The 24,587-nt window shown below is 49.6% G+C and overlaps 11 protein-coding genes across 11 annotated transcripts; 4 read left to right on the top strand and 7 right to left on the bottom strand.

Moving 5' to 3' along the window:
• Positions 1-772: 772 nt before the first annotated feature.
• On the bottom strand, positions 773-2,119 carry FIESC28_11407 (uncharacterized protein; the record flags this gene model as incomplete). The annotated part of the gene is made up of 1 exon (XM_031165531.1): positions 773-2,119. One exon carries the CDS (start codon positions 2,117-2,119, stop codon positions 773-775), a length of 1,347 nt encoding a protein of 448 aa, XP_031010420.1.
• A 1,583-nt stretch (positions 2,120-3,702) lies between these two features.
• On the bottom strand, positions 3,703-5,013 carry FIESC28_11406 (uncharacterized protein; the record flags this gene model as incomplete). Its single annotated transcript, XM_031165530.1, has 3 exons — positions 3,703-4,433; positions 4,498-4,917; positions 4,992-5,013. 3 exons carry the CDS (start codon positions 5,011-5,013, stop codon positions 3,703-3,705), a joined length of 1,173 nt encoding a protein of 390 aa, XP_031010419.1.
• A 330-nt stretch (positions 5,014-5,343) lies between these two features.
• On the top strand, positions 5,344-6,187 carry FIESC28_11405 (uncharacterized protein; the record flags this gene model as incomplete). The annotated part of the gene is made up of 2 exons (XM_031165529.1): positions 5,344-5,460; positions 5,519-6,187. 2 exons carry the CDS (start codon positions 5,344-5,346, stop codon positions 6,185-6,187), a joined length of 786 nt encoding a protein of 261 aa, XP_031010418.1.
• Positions 6,188-6,354: 167 nt separating this feature from the next.
• On the bottom strand, positions 6,355-7,910 carry FIESC28_11404 (uncharacterized protein; the record flags this gene model as incomplete). The annotated part of the gene is made up of 2 exons (XM_031165528.1): positions 6,355-7,767; positions 7,818-7,910. The coding sequence occupies 2 exons, from the start codon at positions 7,908-7,910 to the stop codon at positions 6,355-6,357; spliced, it is 1,506 nt and encodes a 501-aa protein (XP_031010417.1).
• A 618-nt stretch (positions 7,911-8,528) lies between these two features.
• On the top strand, positions 8,529-9,329 carry FIESC28_11403 (uncharacterized protein; the record flags this gene model as incomplete). The annotated part of the gene is made up of 1 exon (XM_031165527.1): positions 8,529-9,329. One exon carries the CDS (start codon positions 8,529-8,531, stop codon positions 9,327-9,329), a length of 801 nt encoding a protein of 266 aa, XP_031010416.1.
• Positions 9,330-9,591: 262 nt separating this feature from the next.
• On the bottom strand, positions 9,592-11,682 carry FIESC28_11402 (uncharacterized protein; the record flags this gene model as incomplete). Its single annotated transcript, XM_031165526.1, has 6 exons — positions 9,592-9,914; positions 9,967-10,827; positions 11,308-11,384; positions 11,439-11,493; positions 11,543-11,569; positions 11,628-11,682. The coding sequence occupies 6 exons, from the start codon at positions 11,680-11,682 to the stop codon at positions 9,592-9,594; spliced, it is 1,398 nt and encodes a 465-aa protein (XP_031010415.1).
• A 487-nt stretch (positions 11,683-12,169) lies between these two features.
• On the top strand, positions 12,170-13,321 carry FIESC28_11401 (uncharacterized protein; the record flags this gene model as incomplete). Its single annotated transcript, XM_031165525.1, has 3 exons — positions 12,170-12,202; positions 12,255-13,235; positions 13,289-13,321. 3 exons carry the CDS (start codon positions 12,170-12,172, stop codon positions 13,319-13,321), a joined length of 1,047 nt encoding a protein of 348 aa, XP_031010414.1.
• Positions 13,322-13,888: 567 nt separating this feature from the next.
• FIESC28_11400 (uncharacterized protein) lies at positions 13,889-15,908 on the top strand (the record flags this gene model as incomplete). Its single annotated transcript, XM_031165524.1, has 6 exons — positions 13,889-14,450; positions 14,501-14,533; positions 14,588-14,940; positions 14,996-15,273; positions 15,326-15,739; positions 15,839-15,908. The coding sequence occupies 6 exons, from the start codon at positions 13,889-13,891 to the stop codon at positions 15,906-15,908; spliced, it is 1,710 nt and encodes a 569-aa protein (XP_031010413.1).
• A 210-nt stretch (positions 15,909-16,118) lies between these two features.
• Positions 16,119-17,137, bottom strand: FIESC28_11399 (uncharacterized protein; the record flags this gene model as incomplete). The annotated part of the gene is made up of 3 exons (XM_031165523.1): positions 16,119-16,301; positions 16,353-16,551; positions 16,602-17,137. The coding sequence occupies 3 exons, from the start codon at positions 17,135-17,137 to the stop codon at positions 16,119-16,121; spliced, it is 918 nt and encodes a 305-aa protein (XP_031010412.1).
• A 2,290-nt stretch (positions 17,138-19,427) lies between these two features.
• On the bottom strand, positions 19,428-21,212 carry FIESC28_11398 (uncharacterized protein; the record flags this gene model as incomplete). Its single annotated transcript, XM_031165522.1, has 1 exon — positions 19,428-21,212. One exon carries the CDS (start codon positions 21,210-21,212, stop codon positions 19,428-19,430), a length of 1,785 nt encoding a protein of 594 aa, XP_031010411.1.
• A 635-nt stretch (positions 21,213-21,847) lies between these two features.
• On the bottom strand, positions 21,848-22,298 carry FIESC28_11397 (uncharacterized protein; the record flags this gene model as incomplete). Its single annotated transcript, XM_031165521.1, has 2 exons — positions 21,848-22,114; positions 22,167-22,298. 2 exons carry the CDS (start codon positions 22,296-22,298, stop codon positions 21,848-21,850), a joined length of 399 nt encoding a protein of 132 aa, XP_031010410.1.
• Between the last annotated feature and the right edge of the window lie 2,289 nt (positions 22,299-24,587).

Genomic DNA, 24,587 nt, shown 5'->3' with positions numbered 1-24,587 from the left:
TTTTTTTTTTTTTTTTGTATCTTGGAATTTTCGCGTTTTTTTGCTGGTTTATTACTTTTCTTGTTACGCAAGTCATATCGTTGGGTGATGGGGTACCGAAGGGAAGTGTCTTTGTCACCTTTTATGTATTCTTCTTAATGATATGGCACCCTTTTCTACTTTCTTTACAGACGGTGACGTGAGGGAAATGATCGGGAGATAGAGATTGGCCTTTGAGGGGAAAATAGAATGAGGATGTTGTAGATATGTTTGATGGACTGTGCCTGTGTTGAGTGATGCTGTGCTTGTGGTAAAGAGTGAAACGTGCCACATCTACGTCTAGTGATGAGCTTGAGGGGAAACTCAGGGACGTCGTGATACTGTCTTGTCTTTCACAGACGTAGTACTGTGGATGGAGGACATGGATGAAGCAATCTCACGGAGCAATGTAGGGGATGCGCACATGCCATGCGTCAACGTGTTGAAGATGGTATCAATTCTGTACCCAAACGCCGGGTATTCTCTGTAGCAACTACTCCATTTACCCAGCAGGCCAGTCTATGTATGACCTCGACCGACCATAAACCCAAACGCGAAACGCCATGTAATGTCTAAAAACTCCTGTACCTCTATTGCCCCATTGCCAAAGCATTCCAGCTTCTAGGTGCCAACTTCAGGCCACACGTGTAAGTGTAATTATTGTAACGACAAGTGCCACCTGCCCATACGAACTGAAGCCCATAATCTGCGCGCCGCAGAGACAAATACTGATGTACACCGTGCTGTGAGGATCCTACTCCTTTAATCTCTTGGCTGGTCTTATGAGCGAGTCATCAGGTAATCCACTGCGCTTGGTACCAGGAAGACTGCTAGTTCTAATATCGTTGTCGTCTTGGCTCACGCGTCGGCAGGGATACTCGTTCTTGCAACCCTCGAAGCAATTCGCGCTGACGCGATCACCTGTGGTGAAAAACGGCGATTGAAGAGCTTGAGCGGCGGTGAGACGCTTTTGAGGATCGTATTCTAGAAGACCGGCGAGCAGCTTGTAACCTTCTGAGCCCAGAGAGGCAAGCGGCGGACTGCCTCCGGGGGTGCTGGTGTGGTTGATGGTGCTGTAATACCACTTTTCAAGGTTTGAGCCACCCGGTGGGGGCGGGGGAGGGTTGCGTGAGCCGTAGTGGCCGTGGTGGTGAGAATGGTGATGATGGTGGCCGTGATGAGACATTGAGTTGGCGAGAGTGTTGAGTTGGTTGTATTCTGGCATCGTTGGAAGAAGGGGCCATTTGTCTTTGGTAGGAACGCCCATGATCTCTATGATCTTTTGCATCTGGTTGCGTTGGAAGGGAACTGTCTTTTTGCTGTCCATCTTGGCTTCCTCGCCCTTAAAGATAGGCCGCAAAGACAAAAGTTCAGCAAAGATGCATCCGACAGCCCACATGTCGATAGCGGGAGTGTAGTGGTAAGATCCAAGGATGAGCTCCGGTGCTCGGTACCAAATTGTCACGACGACTTTGTCTCCGCTGAATAGTGAGTGTAGGGGCTTATCGAAACGTCGTGCCAGACCCAAATCACCAATCTTGACTTCGCCCGATGAAGTGACCATGATGTTGGCGGGTTTGAGATCACGGTGCAAGACCCAGTTGGTGTGGATATACTGGCAACCGTTGAGCAGTTGAAACATGATGCTCTTTATCGTTGCTGGAGGGATCGGATGTCGTGGCTGTTGTGTATGGTGATGAATGATCTGAAGCAAATCATGCTCTGCGTACTCGAAAACCATGAAGATGCACTTATCCTCGAGCATAATCTCACAGAGCTTGATGACATTGTGATGATGAAGCTCACTGCAGAGACTCATCTCGCGGACAGCACTCTGCGAGATACCTGTGTAACTGATCTGCTCGCCCTCCTTGTCAGGCTTGAACTTCTTGATGGCGAACTCGCCGACAGGCTTTCCATTGCGACCGACAGCCTTGTACACCCGTCCATAAGTACCGGAGCTGATGAAACCAATGATGCGATAACGATCTGTGATGCGGACCTTGGGCTGATACCCGGTAGATCGGTCGTGAGGTTCTACATGGCGTTTCTGGTAAGCGTGGGCTGGGAAACCGAGACCAATATGAGGGCGGAGAGGCATCGCCGAGTGTCAAGATGCCAGAGTAAAATGCGCTTTAACCACTTGGCATTGGCACGATGTTGAGTGAGACTGGGGTGGATGATGAGGACAAAGACAGGATCCACAGGTCGGTAATGAACCAAAGCAAGCTCAGACCTCCAAGATCCAGAATAAAATAAAATGATGCATGCAACAAAGTCTAAAATGATGACGATAAGACAAGACAACGCTGAAGAAAAAGATGAGAGTTTTGATGTTGACGTTGATGAGAGTTGAAGTCCGAGTCAGGTGAAGTCGTCGTTTAAAATCGACACCTCAGGTTGATCTTTTCCCCAGTCGGGCAAGTATGGCGGCGTCATCCGAATACAGAGGCAAAAAAAGAGAGACAATGAAGTACAGTACAGTACAGCTTAGTCTCAGCTGTTGAAGAGGCAAGTCATAGGAGGAATAATATGCAAGACGTGCAGGAAATGGCAAGTCGATTCGGGGTACGGACACGGATAAGGAAGCCGACGTGATGTGCAGTGCAGTGAACCGACAGCGACAGGGAATCACAGATAGACGATAGATAGAACTTATAGGAAAATAGTATGTAAAAAGAGATAACAGTAATAGAAGTAAAGTAAACTCACCTTCAAAAGTAGCCTGAACACTCCGCTTCAACGTCCCCCTGACAGCGCCCAAGCCAACGGATCCCGGGCCCGAAGCCCCCGTCGGCGGATTCGTTATGCTCATTTACGAAATGGATGGATACCTTCAACCTCTCTTTTTTCAGCTCTCCCTTTATAATTAGGCTCTAACTCTCGGAACGGGGTCTCCGAATGTAAGCGGGTGATCTTGCCCCCTACCTAGATAGTACTGTATTTCCCCGCGCGGGGGGGAAAAAGTAAAGCAAGAAAAAGGGTAAGACAAAAAATATGAAGTAATAGATGCAGACACGCGCCCGATAGGTTATATGCGCCGGTTGCGCTGCAGACGCAGCTTGTTCGTATTTGTTCTGCCACTCCCGACTCCGACTCCTTCTGCGGCGCGGATCTCTATCTCACAAAAAAAGATAAACGCGTGAATCTGTATGGGTCGGGTTCGTGCGGAGGTCCGCCTTTGTGGAGTTGACTTGTTTGCCGGGGGATATAGGATGGGAATAAAGTGAGTCTTGTGAATAAGATATATTGACGGTCTTTCTTTTCCGTAGACTGGTTTCGCGGGTGATGGGGAAGAGAAATGCGATAGAGTGAAAAGGGTTTGGTTTCATCTTGCTCCCTCGTGTTCTGGAACTATGCGACTGATTGTCCTGTTAGGCGATGACTAAGCTGGATTGGATATCAACACCAACATGTCAAGTCTCGGTGATGGTTGACCATTGCGTGTAATGGACTCAGGACTTAGGATATCCAACATGACAATTGATTCCGAGGATCAACTTACACATCTCCTAGATCCATTGTTTCTCAATTGGTGGCGATCCAGTCCACAAACTCACTCTAACCTTGAGCAAAACGCTGATCATAAAGTCTTTTCTTGCTGTCTACCTTGCACTAAACTCAACGCAAAATACTAACCCCCCCATATGTAACGCTCGCTCAGACGCTTCGCCCTCTTCTCATCTATCGCGGCCCTAGCTTCTCAAGCACTCTAGTACCTTCCTCCTCCCACTCCGCCTTGGTAACCCACATGCTCTCCTTGTCCGCCATGATGTTGGCCAACACCGCACCACCAAGGAACACCATGTGTCGGCGTCGCGGGGGATCCTCTATCCTGACCTTAAACTTGCTCAGGCGCTCCGGGTTGCCCTGCAGCGCCCGTGTGAGCCACAGCTGCTTGAGCTCCTTCTCCAGTCGTGAGGGAAGACCGGGGTACATGCTGCTTCCACCAGAAAGCACGATCGCCTTGAACAGAGATGAACGAATGTCCACGTCGGCGGATTGGATCGTGTTGAAGAGGAATTCGCCCAGACCGGGGGACTCGCTGTCGACGAGATGAGGCTGGAACAGGCACTCGGGCGCCTCGAAACGCTCGCTGCCCACGCGGATCACACGTCCGTCCGGCAGCGTGTAATCCTCGACGAGAACGGTGGTATCCTCGCTCAGAGCCTTGTCGAGCTCGAGGTCGTACGAAACGTAGCATAGCTTCTCCTTGATCTGGCGGACGGTCTCGAAATCGGCGGTTCGGTTGAGAGCGTAGCCGCGGCGCAGCAGCAGCTTGATCAGGTTGCGCGTGACGTCTCGACCGGCAACGTCTAATCGCTTCGTAAGATGGTTGAGCACGACGGATTCGTAGACGGGGACAATGTGTGTGACACCGTCACCAGAGTCGACCACGACACCGGAGCTGAGACCTACACCGCATGTATTAGCTTCCAATTGCGCCTTTAAGCTTGGAACTTTATGTCCGATGGTTACCTTGGGCGTAAAGAGCCAAAACGGCCTGGATTGCAACGTAGACACCGCCGAATCCATATCTATCAAACATAACCTCGCACATCTTCTCCCGGTTCTTAAGGGGGTTCATGGGAGGCTCTGTCAAGAGAATCTTCTGGCCCTGAGTATCGACCTTGAGCTTCTCGTGGAAGGTGTAATCCCAGAGATGCTCCATGTCTTCCCACTTCTTGACGATACCGTTCTCCATGGGGTAGCTGATCTGGAGCATAGTTCGAGCGGCGGCGGCCTCGTCACCGCACATGATATCCTTGATGACAACATCGCTATCGGTCTGCTCCTCTGAACGCAGGATCGGTCGGCCGACGATGGAAGGGTATTGATGCTCGGGGAAGTTCTGCGCGGCATATCCGACCTTGAGGAAACCAGTACCTCCGTCGAGGACTAAGCGGTAGAGAAGATGAGGTCAGCTTTGGGAGGAGCTCCATAAGCTCAATGCGGGAGAAAGTGAAGCTTACCAATGGGTGGAGGGTGGGACATATTTACTGTATAAAGAGGGGAAACAAGTAAATTCGGTGGTTGAGAGGCCGAGGAGGTGTCGAGTTGCTATCACCAGCAGCTCAGCTTAGAGGAGGTTGAGGTGGTCGTCAGTAGTGGGGTTCGCGTCCCCGACCGTCGTCACCTCAGAGGTTCAGTGGCTGAGGCGGATCACGTGGCGCCCCGCGATGCATTGAACGACTCCATTATGAATTGTCATATAGAATGACATGACCCCTCTTGAGAAACAGCTCAAAAATATTGTCTTTTAGGACGTGAACAGTTTTAAACTTCCATATTTGACTATATTCAGCTCGTTCACCAGTTCTCACAATGTCCGAAATTAACTTCCTGAGGCGGAATCTCCGCATTCTCGTCCTAAACCCGAACTGTTCTACCATCATGACTGAAGGCATGGCCAACGCCATTCGCCATATGCCACTACCGGATGTATGAATAGACAAAAAAAATGAGTCTTAATTACAACACAGGCTGATTGTTATAAAAGTCAGTTGAGATTTTCACCTATACTGCTCCTCCCCATTCCGCTCCCGACAGCATCAACGACCAAGAGGGCATCGACCGTAGCACTCAGGCAGTCCTAGACGACTCCAAGATTGAGGAGGAGCTCGGGTCAGACAAGTACGATGCTGTTCTCGTTGCTTGCTTCAGTGTGCACACTCTAGTTCCCAAGCTGACCCGGTTCCGCCATCTTGCTGTTACTGGTATCTTTGAAGCAAGTATTCTCACGTCCATCTCACTCATGTCTGCAGCTGAGACCGGCGGTAAATGGGGAATTGTCACGACTGGAAAGTTCTGGGAGGATCATCTGACCGATGGTGTCAAGAAGTACCTCGGCCAGGAGAAGGACGGTGTTAACAACAAGTTCGCCGGTGTCTATTCCTCCGGTCTTACAGCTGGTGACTTCCATACCGTTCCACCAGAGAAGGTTAAGGAAAAGCTCAAGGAAGCTACCCGCAAGCTTCTCGATCAAGGTCAGGTTAACTGTGTTGTCATGGGCTGCGGTGGTATGGCTGGTCTGGAGGACATTATCCGCTCGACTGCTATTGAGGAATATGGCAAGGCCGACGGTGACCTTGTCTACATCATCGACGGAGTCAAGGCTGGTATCATGCAATTGGAGCAGATGATCCGCAGCAAGCGAGCCTTCCGATAAATATTCCCCCTGCGTGCTATCTGTGGAATCGCTGTAAAGGTCTAAAATATACTGCTTCATGAATACATGCGAGCGCTTCTCTCCACATGCAATTAAATCCCATCCGGTCCTGTGAATGCAAAGTAACAGATAGATCAGTCAGGAACGTAGAGTGGTGTCATAGACTTCTAGTCAACGCGCCTTGTCCTGCCCCAAACCTCGTCGACGTCCTTCTTACCCTTTGTCTCTGGGACCTTCCAGAACACAAAGATGAACGATCCGGCCGCGAGGGCAGCAAAGATAAAGTATACCCATCCGCCGTGACCACCCAGCACATTGTTAAGGGCTGTGTTGATGATAGGGAAAAATTGAGCGACAAGGAATGTCGCTACGTAGTTTGCTGCGAGGCACCAACTCTGAGTAGCGCCGACAGCTTCCTGTCCGACTAGCTCAGAGGCGAGCAGGAATGGTACTGGGCCAAGACCGACAGCGAAGAAACCGACGAAAGCCACAACGGCAATAGCTGAGACAATCTTGGCTCCGAATACAATCGACAAAGCCAGAACGAAGGCGCTAGTTCCTTGGCCGACAATAGACGCAAGCAAGCAGGTCTTGCGACCCAGACGATCGGGGAGAGGAGCGCACGCGACAGTGGTGACAAGGTTGACCACGGAAATAAGAATGGTGAGAAGAGCTGAAGATATGGGAAGTAGGTCAGCGAGGAGAGAAACGGAGTACATGATGATCGAGTTGACTCCGCAAAGTTGCTGGACAAACATGATTCCCACAACAGCGATGATGGCAGGTCTGGTATCAGGGTCCTTGAGAACCTGGAAGAACCCAAGATGCTCCACGCGGTTCTTAGTCGACAATTCAGAGACACTATCAGGCTGAAGAAGTCCATCTTCCTCGGTGGCATCTCCGTCAGTGTTCCAGGACTCGGTCTCCTCGTTAATGTCGTAGCCATTGCCGCGGATTCTCTGTAGAGTTCGTTTGGCCTTGTTTGCGTTTCCATTGGCAGCCAACCATGAGGGACTCTCTGGTACAACAAACAGACCGAGTGTCTGGGCTGTCGCAACAAATACACCTGACCCAAGGATCCATCGCCAAGCGGTTCCGTAGCTCAGGAAGTATCCTAGTGTCTGGACTCCCAGAATACCGACGTTGATGGAAATCTGTGTCATGAATCCGAATAGTCCTCGTTCATTTGGTGGCGCGATTTCGCTGATGTACAGAGGAACCACGACAGTCGAAGCTCCAGCTCCAATACCGGAGAAAAGGCGACCGAGCGCCATAACAAAGACGCTTCCAGCAATGGTCTCAATAGCAGCTCCAAAGAGGTACAAAAGACCGGTAATGCGCATCGCAGGAAGGCGACCGCGCTTAGACGAGAAAGGTCCCGACGTCAAAGCTCCCAGTAGTCCTCCCAAAGTGAATATAGAAGATATAGTAGCGAACTGAGCTTCGTCCATGGGAATACAATGAGCCATAAAGCCATGATCCTCGACCGGCTTCTTATGGATCATTCCCTTGATCTTATCGAGGGCGGAAATCGATTTCTTGCGGCACGTAATGACATCTTGAGGAGCGTTGAGTTCGGCCTACATGCTGTTAGTTCATGGTCCTGGCGTTGGAGATCATCGTAGCGTACCAAGTGGAAACCGAACTGGAGTGATCCCAGAGTTGTGATGGCGATTAGCAGGATCAGATATCCGCTGATATCGCGGAGTCTGGAGCCGGGCATGTTTGCGTATCTTTGCTGGGGAAGGCAAAGAACGACGCGGTTAAAGGAGGGATGAAGGAGAAGGCGGCTGAGAGTTAAAGGTTCAGAGGACCTGGGGTAGCTCGTGATGGGGGTGGGTCCACCTGCTGATGGCTTGGATACCCCTGGTTGCTCCAGCCGCAGTGGGCAATGCTAAATTTAACGCGATGGCTGATGGTTGGAATGAGTCGTTCGATAGACACTTTGATGGGAACAGAGCTGAGGGCTCAAAGTCTTCAAATGATAATTATGTTTATCTCTCGAAATTAGATCACTATGCCCCTCATCTTTGAGTCCACAGCCGTGCATATCGCTTAACATGGTTCTTTATCACGAACCTAATGCGCAGAGGGTTACCCTATACAGACGAAATAAACTTAGGCAGACTCGGAACTTTCGTGCCGAGTCGTCACATACAGTTCAATTCACTTGGTTCAATCAGGAACTGCATACTTTACGATGTAATCTCTGGCTCTACCTAGAGCTCTCGTCGTGAATGTTTACATATAAATCCTGACTTGACATCAATGAATTTGGTGTTGTCACAACTTCGTCATCAAACAATCATCAACTAAATTGTGTCTATCACGCACTATCAGAATGCTTTATCACGAGGAGCGTAATGAAGATCAAAGTGAATCGATACTGTTTCTGCATGGCGGAGGAGGCAGCCACATCGAATGGAAACTGGTAGCTCATCAGCAGGCAATGGCATCCTATCACCTCATACTCGTCGACTTGCCCATGCACTCTGGATCTCGTGATGTTACGCCCTTTACACTCGAAACGGCAGCTGATGAAGTAGAGAATGTCATTCTCAATCATGCGCACAGTGGAAAAGCACATATCGTCGGGTTCTCATTGGGTGCTTTCGTCGCCTTGGTCCTCACCTCGCGTCATCCAGATGTTGTACTATCGACATTTGCAACCGGCGCATACCCATATCGAGGGCTGTTCAAATGGGTTATGGCAAGGCCGACAGCGATGTGGATTGTGAACAGTATACAGAACATCCCTGGTTTAACGGAGATGGCATTCAAGAAGCAAGGAATTGACTATGAAGACTGGATGGCTGAGCAGGAGAAGAACAAGTCACCGGAAAGGGACGCAGCAATGAGGAAAGAACTCAGTGCATTTAGTATGGAACAAGTGAAGGCTGTCGCGGGTTCTGGAGTTAGGACCTGTGTTGTTGCGGGCGGTAAGATGGACCAGGTCGATGCGATAAGAGACATGGGGAAGGTACTTCGAGATGGCGGACAGGAGAAGGGAGTGATGAATGAGGCGGTTGTGGTACGAGATGCCTATCATCCTTGGCATCTGCAATTGCCAGAGCTGTTTGCTGATGGTGTTGGCGCTTGGGTCAACAATCGAGAGTTGCCGAAGGAGTATGAGAGACTCTAAGTGAACCTCTTGTAGCCCAGCTGCGGTAGGAGTCGAAAGAGCCTGTGCGACAACAATGCAGAAAGGGCAAATCGGTGTGATGCTTGAAACGTGTGGGTAAGGCAGAAGAAACAAAGGCTATTCCGATCTTGTTGAGTCCTGCAGGATGGCATGTCGGAAAAGGACAGGAATCCAAACATTATCGACACTCCGTCTTAGACGCGCTCTCCATAACTGTATTTGCAACATGGCGAGGAGACTAGAAGCTGTATACTACAGCATCCTACATAGCTAACAACCCTCTGAAGTCCACTCCCTGGAATTGTGTGATCATCTTGTGAAGCCCGCTCATATCCGATGTCTCATTCGCCATCCGTGGCACATCAATGCCTTGAGCATCCAACCCAAGCTCATGTTGTCGACAGAAGAGTATCGCAAGACACCAGTACTCCACAGCATGGCAATAGAATCCGATCTTATCGCTCTTGGGCCGGTCTTCGAGTGTCGAAAAGTCACGGTTTGACCAGACGTGAAACCAATTTCTTAAACCTCTTGTGATCGCTTGCGACTTCGGTCCGTGATGATGGAAGATGAGATTGTGTAGAGCTGCGAATGAGTTAGTGACTTGGTTGACACTGTTTCGTTCTTAGTTCCTTACCGCTGATGATGGTGAAAGTGTTCAATAAACTCATCCTCTTGAATACCTTCCATTGCTCCGGACCAATCTCTTCAGTCATCATCATATCGATTGCTTGGTAGAGTGTGATTCGCTGAATGTGGGAATCGACTTGAAGCGCTGCCCAAGTCTCAGGATCTGGAGCGAGGAAGAGTTCCTCTGAACTCGCCAGACGGAACCGTAACTCAGTAACAACCATGCGCGGAACCGAATTGTGGAATATGACAAAGGCACAGTCCAGCAAAAAGATGTACAGAAGAGTGCGGATACACTCTTCCCGGAGCGCAAAGTTCATCCAGGCATCGGTCGTATCAGCCGCCATTGCAAACGGATACAGACTTCGAGAAACAGAGACAATTTCCGAAAAGTATCTTCTTCGCGCTCTTGTTTGTTGTACTTTGGAGCCTTCCCAATTCATGAGTAAGACGAGGGCGTAAGCGGCCTGTACGAGGTCGAGTCGTTCGCGGACTTGAAGAAGTCCATGGACTGCATCTTCGCAAAGCTCCAAACTCGAGAATATCCACTCTTCGACGGCGTCTATACATAAGGTCGCTTGTTCTCGATCATTGGGTTCGGGACTCAAGCATGCGCCGATCAATGAGAGGGCGGCTATCAATTGAGGCGATTTTTGGGCTGCATAGAAGGTCGGTTTGTGGAAGACGGGCCAGTTCGGGTACCATATCTGGAAGAAAACGTCCAGGAACGATTCGAGGTTGGTCGGAGAGAAGAACTGTGTGCAGGAAGACTGATGTGGGCTGAAGCCGGGTTTTCGAGAAAGGTCTGCGGCGCTCAGGATGCCCATGATGATCTCCTGGGATTTGGCTGCCAGGGTGTGCGGAGGTGCTATATCGTAGCATAAGGTCGTGTCGACGCAGGAAGTTGGTTCTGCAAGAGAACTGGGTAACGGAAGAGAAGCAAAAAGCGCTGGATGATGTGGACCTATGCTCATTGGACAAAGTTCTGTCCATGGCGGTGTTAGCCATGTATAAGAAGTAGTTACTTCCCCATATACTGCCCATGAGAAAGTGTCACAAGACGGTCTTGACGTCGAGATCATCCTCTTTCTCGTGAGACTGTCGCCGCATTCGAACGAATTGGCCATTCCATGTGTTGAAGTGAACACAGCCAAGAAGCGAATCCGCATACACGGAACTCCCATCCAGCCCAGAGATGGGGGAGAGAAAGGTAGCGCCAGAGTTGTTGTTGGAGCCAGGCTACAAGACTGACGCTGATCAATGCACAATTGGCATGGTACAGATCCGGTACACTTCTTCTTTGCTTGGGCACATCGTTCGCAGGCGTTGCGCCTTCTGCCGCGTTTACTTGGTCGTAGAACGGGAGGCGATGTGCCGGATTTGAGACGTTTCTCACATGTTCTCCAATGTCGAAGCAGAGCGTCGCTGACAGTATAAGTAAAAGTACAGTGAGATGACTGGGCGATGAAGTGAACTTACCGGCGGTTGAAGCTTTGAGGACAGAATTGGCATTGGAATTCACGTTGATCTGTGTCTTGGCAAGGTTAGCTGTTGAATGGCTTCTGTGGGACTTGCTGACTTACGAGATAGACGATGTCGATTTAGATGATCTGAATGATGGTCTTAGTGAGTGAGATAGACTTGGGGTTCGATAGCAGTTTCACATACCGGGTTTCGTAAACTCTGTCGAGCAGATACTGCAACGGAGTGGCCCCTCACCCATCATCAAGTCGATACAGCCAGAGGAAGTGGGTAACAGCTGAATTGTATTCTAAACCTTAGGCTACTAAAATAAAGTAGCCTAAGTAATGGTCTAATCTGGTATAAGGTGACTGAGTTATTTCGTCTCTTTGCTCTCGGCGGCGAGTTCCTCTGATACCCCGAGGACTGGACAATTCTGGGTCTCGATGCCGAAAGAAAAGGGCATCCCTGCATGGACCAGGGTTGTTCTTGAGTTGAAGATAGTGTACGTCGCCACTTGACTCTGTCTTAATGATTGAGGTTGCAAGGGTCGTCGGGAAATCTGCCACCCCCGCAAACTAGTTCGGCATCCCCACGATCCAGACAAGCTAAGGTCCACCCTCGGTATTCCTTTGCGGGAGACGGCAATTGTAAACTACATGGGTCAATGTTAGTTTATTAGTTTGATGATGGCTGCTGTGATACTTGTCAATTGACTGTAAGTGTTTGACTTCTTTTGTTCTTGACTCATGGCGACCCATCATAGAGCTGCGACAGTGGTTGTAAGTCATCAACCCTCTCAAAGAACCAATTGACTTACAGGACACGACATAGCGCAATGCTACAGGCTTTACCTTTGATATACAGTCAATTCCTCTCCCCAAGCCTCAGCCATGGGAAATCCTCATCAAGCTCTCCGCCACCGGCGTATGCGGTACTGATATGGCCCTCGCAGCTGGGTATCTAGGTCCCTGCCGTGACATCCTTGGCCACGAAGGCGTAGGCCGCGTTGAACAAATTGGAGATGGCGTAGACCCGAGTACCATCAAAGTTGGTGACCGTGTGGGAATTGCTTGGGTTCGGGATGTCTGTGGTCGATGTTCCTGCTGTCTTGAACCAGGCGGCGAAGTCCGCTGCTTAGAGCAGCAGAACTCGGGACGGAAGTGGGATGGAACATTCGCTGAGTACTGTCTTGTGCCTGGACGGTATGTTTTGGCTATTCCGGATGATCCTGTGTTGCCGGATGAGCTTGTTGCGCCGATTCTGTGCGGTGGTGTTACGGCGTATAAGGCGTTGAAAGCTTGTGAGGCCACGCCTGGATCTTGGGTTGCTATAGTCGGAGCGGGCGGTGGTGTAGGTGGTTTAGGTATCCAATACGCCAAAGCAATGGGCTATCGAGTCGCAGCAATCGACGTCGGCGCCGCAAAGGAGTCCTGCTTAGCAATGGGAGCCGATGCCTACTTCGACGGCTCAAATCCTGACACACCAGCGAAGTTCAAGAAACTGACTCCCAACGAGGACGGAGCAAAGGCCGTCATCGTTACAGCAGGATCAGGAAGGGCATACCAGAGCGCTCTTGATCTAGTCGCCGCGTTCGGCACTTTAGTCTGCGTTGGCATACCGCCGCCTGATCAAGCGATGAACCTGCATCCTTTGAAGCTCATTGATAGGGGGATTAAGCTCTTGGGAACGTTGGTTGGTACGAGGACTGAGACGATGGAGGCGCTAGAGTTTGTTCGGAGGGGGGTTGTGAAGCATGTTGTGCAATCTGTTAGCTTTGATGAGATGGATGATCTGGGCAAGAAATTTGCTACTGTAAGTGTTGAGCCCCTTTTGCTCCATTGTTGACTCTTGACTGACCTTAGTAGACCTCTGGAAAGCTGGTGATTCGGTTCGAATGAGTGTTGTGTGTCGAGTGTTGTCGCGCAAGCAGTTGTGTATCAGGTAGACGGTCTTGAAGTGGAAAGCGATAAGAGTTCGGCTTGTCGTATGTCTGTGAATGATTAGTTAGTGAAACCAGAACTCAGGCGTAATTTCTTAGAACTTGCCTACTTCACTTGCTGTTTGCCAGAGTCCAGTGTTCCACAGACTGCCTCCATCACCACAACCCTCAATAGTCGCATTGAGTCATTAAAATACAAAGCTCGTATCTTTCTGACTCGTCAGACAACCTGCGAGAAATAGCACTCTTTGCAGATGCACATCTGAGGGTCCTTCGGCAGATCCCTTCCCTTAGCTGCTCGGTGCAGATCTTGGCCCGTCGGACAATTCCCCACCTCCACCTCTCTCAGTACGAGCTATGCTTAGTACCCCTTCATTGGCCGAGCTGTTACACAACGATATCAGTCCCTGGGATAATACATGCAATATCACCATCTGAAGAAATTATTTATATCGTACGATTCTGCCATGTTCGTCCCTTGCGTTATTCTCCATCTCTTCTTCCTATCCATCCCTTAACCACCACAATGGCCACTCCAAACCCCCTTGTCCTGCCTCCAGGCATAGAAGCCTCAGTCTTCCACCAATTCATCACAGAAGCAACCCAAATCACCGGCTCAGAAAATGTCATCATCATATCCTCCCCCTCCCAGCTCAACAAGAACGACTACAAAGACCCCAGCAAAGTCCACGACATGTTCCACATAACCGACGCTGACCACTTCGTCTCTTCCGCAACCATAACCCCCCGCGACGTCGCTGAAGTCCAAACCATCGTGAAGCTCTGCAACAAGTTCGAGATTCCCCTCTGGCCATTCTCCGTCGGGAGGAATGTCGGCTACGGCGGTGCTGCGCCCAGAGTTCCTGGGTCCGTTGGACTCGATCTGGGAAAGCATATGAACAAGATCCTCAAGGTTGACGTTGAGGGCGCTTATGCGCTTGTTGAGCCTGGTGTTACGTATATGGATCTCCATCAGTATCTTGTGGATAATGGGTTGAGGGATAAGTTGTGGATTGATGTTCCCGACCTTGGAGGCGGCTCGGTCTTGGGCAATACTACTGAGAGAGGAGTTGGTTATACACCTTATGGTGAGTTGTCACAGACTAGGCGTCGATGTTGACTTGCTAACTCAGAATAGGCGATCACTTCATGATGCATTGTGGTATGGAAGGTAAGCGCAACTCCCATTGCACCTCGTTGGGGGTTTATGCTAACACATTACCAGTCGTCCTTCCAGACGGAACCCTCGTACGCACAGGAATGGGCGCTCTCCCGAATCCCAACGCCGACCCAAACGCCCCTCCACACGAGCAAGAGCCAAACGAAGCGTGGCAACTGTTCAACTATGGCTTCGGACCTTACAACGACGGCATCTTCACTCAATCCTCTCTCGGCATCGTCGTCAAGATGGGTATCTGGCTTATGGTCAACCCTGGCGGTTATCAGTCTTACCTGATCACGATCCCCAAAGACGAAGACCTTCATCAAGCCATTGAGATCATCCGACCCCTTAGGACATCAATGGTGTTGCAGAATGTACCTACAGTCCGACACATTCTTCTTGACGCAGCCGTCATGGTATGTAACCGTCCTCGTCATTACTGCCCCCTACAGTAACTCACAATCGTCTTAGGGGAATCGAGAAAAGTACACCGACTCGAAGTACCCCCTTACCGACAAAGAGCTGGACGACATAGCCAAGAAGCTAAACCTAGGCCGCTGGAACTTCTATGGCGCTCTTTACGGACCTGAGCCTATTCGAAAGGTCATGTGGGAAGTTGTCAAAGGCGCATTCTCTGCTATCCCTGGCGCAAAGTTCTACTTCCCCGAAGACATGCCCGATAATCTCGTCCTCCAAACCCGAGACCTCACATTACAAGGAATTCCCACCATGACAGAGCTAGAATGGGTGTAAGCCACCACAACCTCGATCGAATCCCAGATACTGATCAGTGCCTTACAGAAACTGGCTTCCAAACGGCGCCCACCTTTTCTTCTCCCCCATCGCAAAGGTAACAGGCGACGACGCAGTAGCCCAATACGAAATAACCCGTCGCCGCTGCGAAGAAGCAGGCTTCGACTTCATCGGCACCTTCGTAGTCGGCATGCGCGAAATGCACCACATAGTCTGCCTCGTCTTCAACCGTCTCGACCCCGACTCATGCAGACGCGCACATTCACTTATAAGCACGCTTATCGACGACGCTGCGAAAAAGGGATGGGGAGAGTACAGGACGCATCTGGCGCTCATGGATCAGATTGCGCAGACGTATAACTTCAATGGCAATGCGCAGTTGAAGTTGAATGAGACTATCAAGAATGCGCTTGATCCGAAGGGGATTCTTGCGCCAGGGAAGAATGGGATTTGGCCTAGGGGGTATGATGCTAAGAAGTTTGCTGTACAGCCACAAAGCTTTGGGCCTGGGGCGCACTTATAAGTGTTTGAAGTGCATTTCAAGACTATACGAACTTGTAGCGGCACTGCGACTCTCAAGGGAACCTTGTACTGTGAATTGGGCAAGCTTGAAGTTTGTTCTACACATTGACCCTCTCATGAAGCTACCGTGACTCTATTTGACTCCCTGCTGCGACACAGTATTGCTTTCATCAAAGACCTCCCTAGTGGTAACAGGTACTGAAACCTCTTGACCGGGCTCAAGTAGTAAGTAACAACCCTTCCATCACTGAGAAGACGACACTTTCTAAGCGATACTCTAAACTCTGGAAGAATACTCTTAGACTGCTAGTAGATAACCCTAGGACTCTTCAATTCTGGGACCTCCAATATCCAGATCAAACTGATCGGGCGCAACTCCATAGTCCTCATCTCCATCGTCACGACCTCCAGGCGCCTCAATTTCCCCAGAGTGTCCCTGACCCCAGATGTTGACCCAAAGAGGTTCGTATGGCATGTCCACCCCCTCATGATGGTAAACCCGCTGGTACCCGTCACGGGTCACCTAGACCCCGTGCCGGATGGGAACTAGAACTCCTTCTACAACCCGAAAGCCGTCGTGCAAGGAACCGTCGGCAGTGAACTTATGGCCAATGATGTCGGAAAACATCATCGCCTGCGCGGTGGGAGTCTCCTCGCTATTCTGCATATTGAGAACAACGTCCTCAACCGTCTGGGCAACGCTTGACCACCTAACGTAGCCCACCTTGTTTAGGCGGATGAACCACTGAAGACTGAGGTCGCGTTAGTTACTGCCAAAGGATGGAATGTGATAAGACCTTACAGGGCATCGCGGTAGCCACGAGGCTCGTCGTCAACTCGGGTCAGGGGTGAAAATCGAAACCTGAGCAAGTTGGAGGGGTACTCGTTGGGGAGGAGGTCCTCAAGCTCATCGGATCTTCCCTGAATAGCTCCGATAATATGAAGGAGGTTCAGATCGTTCTCCCGACCCATGTTTGCATCTTGGAGAGGGAATTCGAAAGAAACAAGAGGAGAGTAGAAGGGACGCTCCTCGATGACGAACTGAACGTTGAGGTCACCTCCATTGTCCTCCTCCTTGCATTCCATCCACAAGGCCAAACCGCAGACTGAGACGGTGTCCTTGAACTCATCAACGAACGTGAACTCTTCGTCCAGCTCGAAGTAGAAATGGTAGAATGTCTGCCCGGTCTGGTCATCCTGGAAGGCTTGCAGAGAGAAAGAGGACAAACCGATTCGAAGAACATGATAGAGGACGTGATGATGCTGGCATTCAAGGATATCGTGGAAATTGAAGATCTCTCGGTCCTCAATAGGAGCTTGACGCCAGTCGTTATCCATGATGCATGAAAAGGAGATTTAGAAAGATACTGTTGGGATGGTAGGTTGTCTTTGTTATACTGGTGCCTTGAAGAATCATGAATGATACAAGACAATGCTGAACCATAGACAGCGATTGGTTACTTCGGGGGAGATTATACTGGGCACTGGCAGCTCTGGCACGTGGGGACCGCGACTTACACATGACTAGTCTGCCTGAAGGGCCTCGAGCACTTGCACTAAACTGCAAAGGGGTATTTTGCATGATTGATATCGTGGGCACGTTACTTCGCTTAAGTGACTCCTGAGAAGCGACGAGTTCGTGTTGGATATCAACTTGAGTCTCCTCGAGAAGCCAGCCCCATCCTCCCAATTTCTGCTCCACTACATCCTTCGCGAGTGATTTAGTGCCTCACTCTTCGCCTTTCATACACATTCAAAGAACAAAACGGGACTACCACTATCACGACTCGAGCAGCAACTTATGTGAGTTTGGCCAATATTCGTCTCTGACGCTGCTTTGCTAACGAGTCACTTGACAGCTTCCAGATACTTATTATTACGACCGCCAGTCCCCTGCTGCGCAGGGTATTCTGAGAAGTGTACGTAGTCGATACGTGATAAGAAGATTCATAATGCTAATCTTAGGGATAAAAGGTCGCCTCCTCCGCGAGCTCGTCGGACCCAGCTTCACCCCCAACTCATTCTCGGGCTCCTCATTTCACCCCCAACTCATTCTCGGGTTCCTCGACGCTATGCAAGCTCCAAAGTACCGGACCTCGCCAACGAGCTCAACAGCCTTGGCAATACTCTTCATCGTCTTCCTCTTCTTCCTCTTCTTCTTATCCTTCCTCTCCTTGCTGTATTCCGTCTTCTTCCTCAATAACATCGGAATTGTTTTTCTTCTCCAACACAGGCTCTAGGCCTTGATCCTGGAGCAAGAGAAGGTCAATTTGACCGAACCCTCCCCTGTTCTCCTCGGCCGCCTACTCCCTCAGGGCTTCGTTTCTACCACTCCAACCATAACCACAACCACTGGTGGTTCTGGGAGTGAGCTGGACAGACTTCTCCGTCGAATCGAAAGTACGTCCATCGAGCTCGGAGCCGGTGCGGCGCCCTTTCTAGGGTTGCTCCCGTTTTCAAATTGAGAGTACCGCTGTCGGGTTCTGCCGCCTTGAATCGAGAATACCTCAAGCTCTTGAACATTCAGTTCCAGCCCGTCGGCCTCATCGTCCCCTGCCGGGGTTGGGGCCCGTCTTGAGGAATTTCAGAGTCTTGCCCAAACCCCGGCGGGACAAGCTATGTTAGCCAACTCGCGGAATCATACACTGCTTCGGGACATCATTGGAACAAAGAACGTCACCGAACTGTTTGCAAAACCTAATGTTGAGAGCATCTACCAGCAGTAGGTAGCCTTTATCTTCCTCCGAAACATGAAAACTGTTTAGCTGACTGTCCTGGCTCGACCAGGCATCCAAGAACCACGCACATGGAGCCCACGCTACCCTTGCGTTGGGCGGCGCTTATCTTTTGCGATCACAAGAACCCGACAGCAGGGAGGCTGACAGAAAAAGGCTGGCAAAAAAGGTTCTACTGAGACAATGTCTGCCAACGAGACACCTGTTGAGCAACCTGCTCAGTCCTACGCTATGCCGGCTGCGAATCCGGCTGGATACCAAAATCAAGATCTTCCCTATGGAGGACAACCTTATATCAATCTCAATCCTGGTCTTGAAGCCCTGGGAGAGTTTACTGACCCTGAGGTTTACCGCAAGCTGAAGTTTGGTGGCATGATCATTCACTGTGAATCCGGCTGGATATCAAAACCAAGATCTTCCCTACGATGGAAAACCTTATATCAATTTCAATCATGACCTTGATGTCAACATCTTTTCTTGAGTAGTTGACCAGCTCGCTGATCAAAGGAAGGAGGAATTGGGTGTTCTAGGTCCACTTGGTTGTGACAACAGACAGCGACCCAAAGACTGTCCACATCTTTATGGTGAGCTTCAGCATCCGTCTCTTGGAGTGCATCTACTGGCCAAGCTTCAGCCTGGAGGGGGTGACCTGGCCAGTCATCCATCACTTGGAGGTTTCTGTGGAGGATTCGATCAGAAGAGGTACTGAACTAAGATAGTTCTTAAAATGAACGGCTTTTATTATATGATAGTAAACTGGACCACATCAGTGGGGATGGTCGCGTGTCATGGCGTTAGATGCAGTGAGGATTTGTTTGACTGTAACCTCTGGCGAAGGCCTTCGACGTCGACGAACCAGAGCCCATTTTCGCCGATCTGAATAATTATAGGACTCAACGAATTGGTGCCACAGTGGGTGCAAGCCTGATATACCGTGGATCCTCTGTATCTAGTCCAAACATGACTGTAGCCTCTCCCGCACTCCGCGACTTCGTCGCATCCCACGGCCTATATCCATACAGTTCATTATCCCACCACGACCCACGTGCAGCATGAGCAATCGCTAAGAAACTAGCTTGTAGTTGCGGAAGACGCTTTATACGATTTCGAATAATGTCAATGACCGAGACTAAGACACTTAAGAAAAGCATAACAGTCACAGCAATCAGAACGCTAAAGCGCACGATATAAACTGTCTCGATAACTTTGGAAAGAGTCTCCACTTCAGACGTGCCAAAGTATCCCGCCGTAGTAATTGAAACGATAGCATGGGCCATGTTTCCAAAAAAGTGGCCAAGGTCCTTTGATGTCGGAATCGTGTAGAGTGTGTCCAAGGTCTCGTCCACAATGCCAATTCGGTTTCGGATGATGTACCATGGTATGGCGGACATGTACATACCCAATGCGTCGAGCGCATCTGTGTCGAGAGTGGTTCTGTTGGAGTTGGGCATTTCAACACACTGCGTCATGACTGTTCCGTTGAAAGTACATGAGCCGACAAGCCATTGGAGAGATGGGGTGCATTTTGTTCGTGAGATCCAGTCGCCGCTTTTCGTTTGAACCAAACTGTCATCGTCACCTCGATTTCGAAGGGCTGTTTCGTTAATATTCGGAATAGCCTTTATCGCTGATAAGAAGTAGGTGGTTCCTGAAGTCGGAATCTTGTGTTCGCCGTATTGAGTAGCGTTACTCCAAAGTCTTATCCGTTGCGAACCTTGAGATAGTAGCTCAATGCTTTCAACACTCTTGTCAGGAAGCGTAAAGTTGTATACCGTGTTTCCATCGTCTTTGTATGATGTGTAGTTCACTTCAGTGGCTGCTTCGCAGTTGGCAGTCCAGTTGAAGAAGACGAGGCCTTGGTAGGTTGTGTTGGTAGCAAAGGTCAGATTGTGTGTTGGAACGGGACCTAGAATGCCAGAATCGACGTTGGCGAGTGCGTTTTGAGAGACGAGACTTCCAACGAAAGTGAAGACTGTCTGAGAAAGGAAGGTATCGTTCTTCGATAGTGAAGGATGAAAGTCAGAATCCGAGCTGCCGCCCATTGCCACTGAAAGAGAAGAAACATTCGTCTTCGCCGCCTCAGGAAGTCCAACAACACCCATTCCATCCCTCCAATGCGTATAAGGCCCAGTAGTAAGAATAAGCGTTCCCACAGGAATAAGCAAAGTTCTCGTAAGAATCAACGCAGTATGCATAACACCATACCACCAAGAGTACTTGATAACAGTTGGCAACGTCAACAAGGTCAAACTCTCGGCAATATCATCAAGATCTTTAACCGCCACGGGCCGTTGAGCGGTCAGCGCGAAAAGATGCTGTCTTCTGAAATCCCATACTACAAATTGTACAAAAAGCTCGGCTGGAGTGAGAAGTGCGGATAGGGCTATGCCGGAGTAGAGTTGATCGACTGGGAATGAAGGAGAAGTGCGGAAGACGCGACGTTTTGAAGCGTCAGTGTCGAGGACGGCGCCGGTGTATGACCATGCTACGCAGAAGATTGCGCCAGCTAGATATAGACAGAGGATAATGACATAAGCTCTTAGCCAAGAATCAAGCTTGTAAAGCCTCTTATTGTCTTTCGGCTGAGAGTCGGGAATAGGTTGGTTTTCGTAGCCGGGGCTTTTTTCATCCCCACGGTCTTCCTTTTCAAGGGACGAATAAACCGCCGGTGTAGACATCTTGGCGTAAAGAACAATAGAAAAAAGATATACGGATTAGGTCGGGATGGGAGCGCGGCGGTAGAGGTAGAGGTTTGGAGGATCGGACACGGACACGGACACGGAGATTGTGGGGCTGAAGGATCCATGGATGTCAGCAGTAAAACGTGAAACGGGGCTGAAGGAAGGATTCGAATGTCACCGTACAAGGATCATTATTGGTGGTTTTGTTTGTGGTAGTATTGATATGCTTATGTTTGGTAGTAGGTAAGGCTGATTTGAAGTTGATTTGAATGTCGCGATTGTGTTGATGCTGCAGGTGAATGGCAGGTTGTGGTAATTGACTCAAAGAAAGCGGTTCTTTGAAGGGAAGATATGATTTGACGTGGACAGGCTGTTGAGGGGATGTTTTGGGTGCGTGCATGACATGAGAACTATCATCTTTTTGTAACGGCTAGAAGATTGTTAGAGTTGGATTTAAACTCTCGAGAAAATAGACCAAGCTTCTGGCATACAACTGTGGCGGCACTTGATCAGCCAATCAGAGCTAACCTCGCTCCACCCAACACAAAGCCTTCAAAACATCATGGACGAACAAAGAGATTCAATTCTCAAATTATATACCAGAAGTCTATTTCAAATCCAGTCTCCAACTCCTAAACGTGTCGAATATCGATAATAAGGTTTCCGTTACCCCAAGCAGGGTTCGCACCCTTGACTCGTCCATCAGGCTTGGTGCACTTGTCCATGATCAAACCAGCACCACGAGCAACATCCTTGCAAGAGGAAGAAGAGGTACCACGAAGAGTAAGACCGGTGATCTGGGTGGTGCCGCGCTTGCAGAAAGCCTGGCCAGAGACGTGGCCGACACAGGCTTGGTTCAGGCTGGCGAGGTAGTTGATGCAGTAGACGGCGTCAGCGGCCTGAGGAGTGTTAGCTTCTTGTAGATATGGAATGGGGTGGAGGAAGACGTACACTGCCGAAAGAATCGTCACCGAGATCGTCTCTGCAGGTTGTGTCGGAGCGAGCTTCGAGGTTTTGAGGGATGGCGGCTACGGATGTACCGGCGGTGAGGAGGAAGGTGAGAGAGGTGATGAAGTTGACCATTTTGGCGGTTGTAGTTGAAGTGATGAGACTCTGAGGTGCAGACGGGATGGCTACCTTTTATCTCTTACCTTTTCTCATGTCGTCTGGATACCCTTGACCGTCTTGCATGTGCAAACCCCGTTGCTTCCGCTCCGAGGCTATGGTGCCAAGCTGCATGGGAGGATAGTATAACTTCTCGAATTGGGTTGATGCTGTAGGGCGGCCATTGAGATTTCGTTATGCGGACTGGGGGACCCTGGAGGAAAAGCGACAGCGCATCTTGATGGAGTTACAAGGTTGTGAAGTGGATTCTGACTGGAAGGGGAATGGGTTTGGCGAGAAGCTTAGGCGGCCGACGCTTGCCACTCTCAAGTTTGTAGATAAGATATGCTTTGGTGTCTTCGATACACAGAGACGAATGCCAATAAGGATTGTGTGTTGATAGCATATTGGCTCTACTATCGTCTTCCACTCGATATGTTCAGTTCACTATTTAAGAGTCGGCCAACATCGTTGTGTCCTATGGGCCTCGGTTAATCGGCCCTTGCAACCGACGTCTCTCTACAGTCCTTGATTGGCCATATCACGAGAAAATAATATTACTCAGCATCCATAGCCACACAATTCGTTTACTCCTGCCGAGTGTCTGTCCAATGATGGTAAAGTCTGGAGACCCTGGACCCTACATTACCTATGAGATACTCCCGCGGACCTGGTCTGATATGTGGGATCTGCCGAGAAGAACTTTGGTCTAGCTCCGGGAAGGATTCAGCCTACGGAGCAGACCTTCCCTTTGCATACAAAATCTATATTGCGGTGAGGCTTAGACTGCAGGAATTCGCAGTGATGAAGACGTTTGTATCTACAAGTGGCGAGAATAAATCTACAAGTGAGTAAATGTAGGCTTGTTGGAGAAATCCCAGTGAAGATTTGATGCTTTGTAGAGCATGTAACATCACCGTGGTGAAATCAGGACTGGAGCAAACTTTCCATGGCAAAGATAAGGTCCTTGTCAAAATCAGCAGCGGATACTGGACCAAGGGGCTTGTGCATAGAATCCACTCCGTATTTCTTCTAGGTGGATCTCCTGGGCGATTACCGATTGGAACATAAACGATCAACGGGGCGTAGCATAACTCCGTAAGATTCAACTGCATTGCCATATCTAAAAAAATATACCTTTCCCACCAATGGCCTATCTAATCCGCGTATAGAAATCACTGGTCCCTTTCTGTCGTTCTCCGTGCTGGAAGATCTAAACTCTTCAATGAGCCTGGGTGCGAGGGCCCAATCAACCGATGTAGGGACTTCTGTGCCGAAGAATGGGTTCAGATTCGCTCTTTCATTTGCATTATTTATAGGTTCCCCTTTGCAATATTCTTCAAGAACTCAGCTGACGTACTTTTCAAGAACTAGAATGCAATAAACAAGTTTGCAAATGATCTGGCTGAGAGTTTCACCAGTTCTACGAATGATAGAGTTCATCAAAGTCTGATGGGCGAGGAGAGCGCTGGGTGGACTACATGAACTGAGAGACCTTAGAGCGCCGACTGGATGAAGGATACTTCGCACGTGGATAGATTGGAAACCACCTTTTAGCCAGAAACCAACATATTGTAGACCTCGATTGCGAACTGCACAGTCCCTTCAAAATGCTGGATGCTGACTATCTCAAATATCAAGACTCATCAGGAACACGTGATCGACCGGCTGTCATGTTTGATTTATCTGTATTATATGCCTGAATCCTTTCTGACCGGTGAGCTTTCATGTTCTAGTGAAGCTTTTCAACATTGTCTTGCAGTACAATTGATAGGTCTAGACAAAACACAACGCTAGTAAATCTTCGCTTCAATTCCACCAAAAGCAAATTTTCAAACGAGAGTAAAGTAATCGCTGTGTGCATCTCATTGTAAATTGCCTGAATGCCTAGCTGCCGACCGAACCTTCCCCTTCCAACGCCAGCGGAATAACTACTCGGAGTCTGCTAGTGACACATCTTGTGATAAAATGGCCGGCAATGCGTACTTTGTAACCAGTGGAATGACATCGGATTGGTGATATGCATCCAGCATACGTCTGGCGTACTCAACTCGCTTGAGACTAGCAGTCCCTCACATTGAATCCAAGAGGTTGATAATCACGTTCGCCCAAGCGGTATTTTGCTCATGTTGGCTTCGTATTGTTCAATGATAAAGCAGCTTGCAGTCCAAGATCGCTAGTCTGACCCGTACATGGCAGCCATCCGGCAGGGGCGGCTCGGGAACTCGGTTGTTGGTAGAGGTAGATACTGACAAGACCGCCCGAGCC

The sequence above is a fragment of the Fusarium coffeatum genome (assembly GCF_003316985.1).
Source record: "Fusarium coffeatum strain FIESC_28 chromosome Unknown BRIP53273_contig_396, whole genome shotgun sequence".
Taxonomy (NCBI): Eukaryota; Fungi; Ascomycota; class Sordariomycetes; order Hypocreales; family Nectriaceae; genus Fusarium; species Fusarium coffeatum.
The sequence above is the reverse complement of the archived record's forward strand: the minus strand, read 5'-3'. Positions and strand labels throughout refer to the sequence as shown.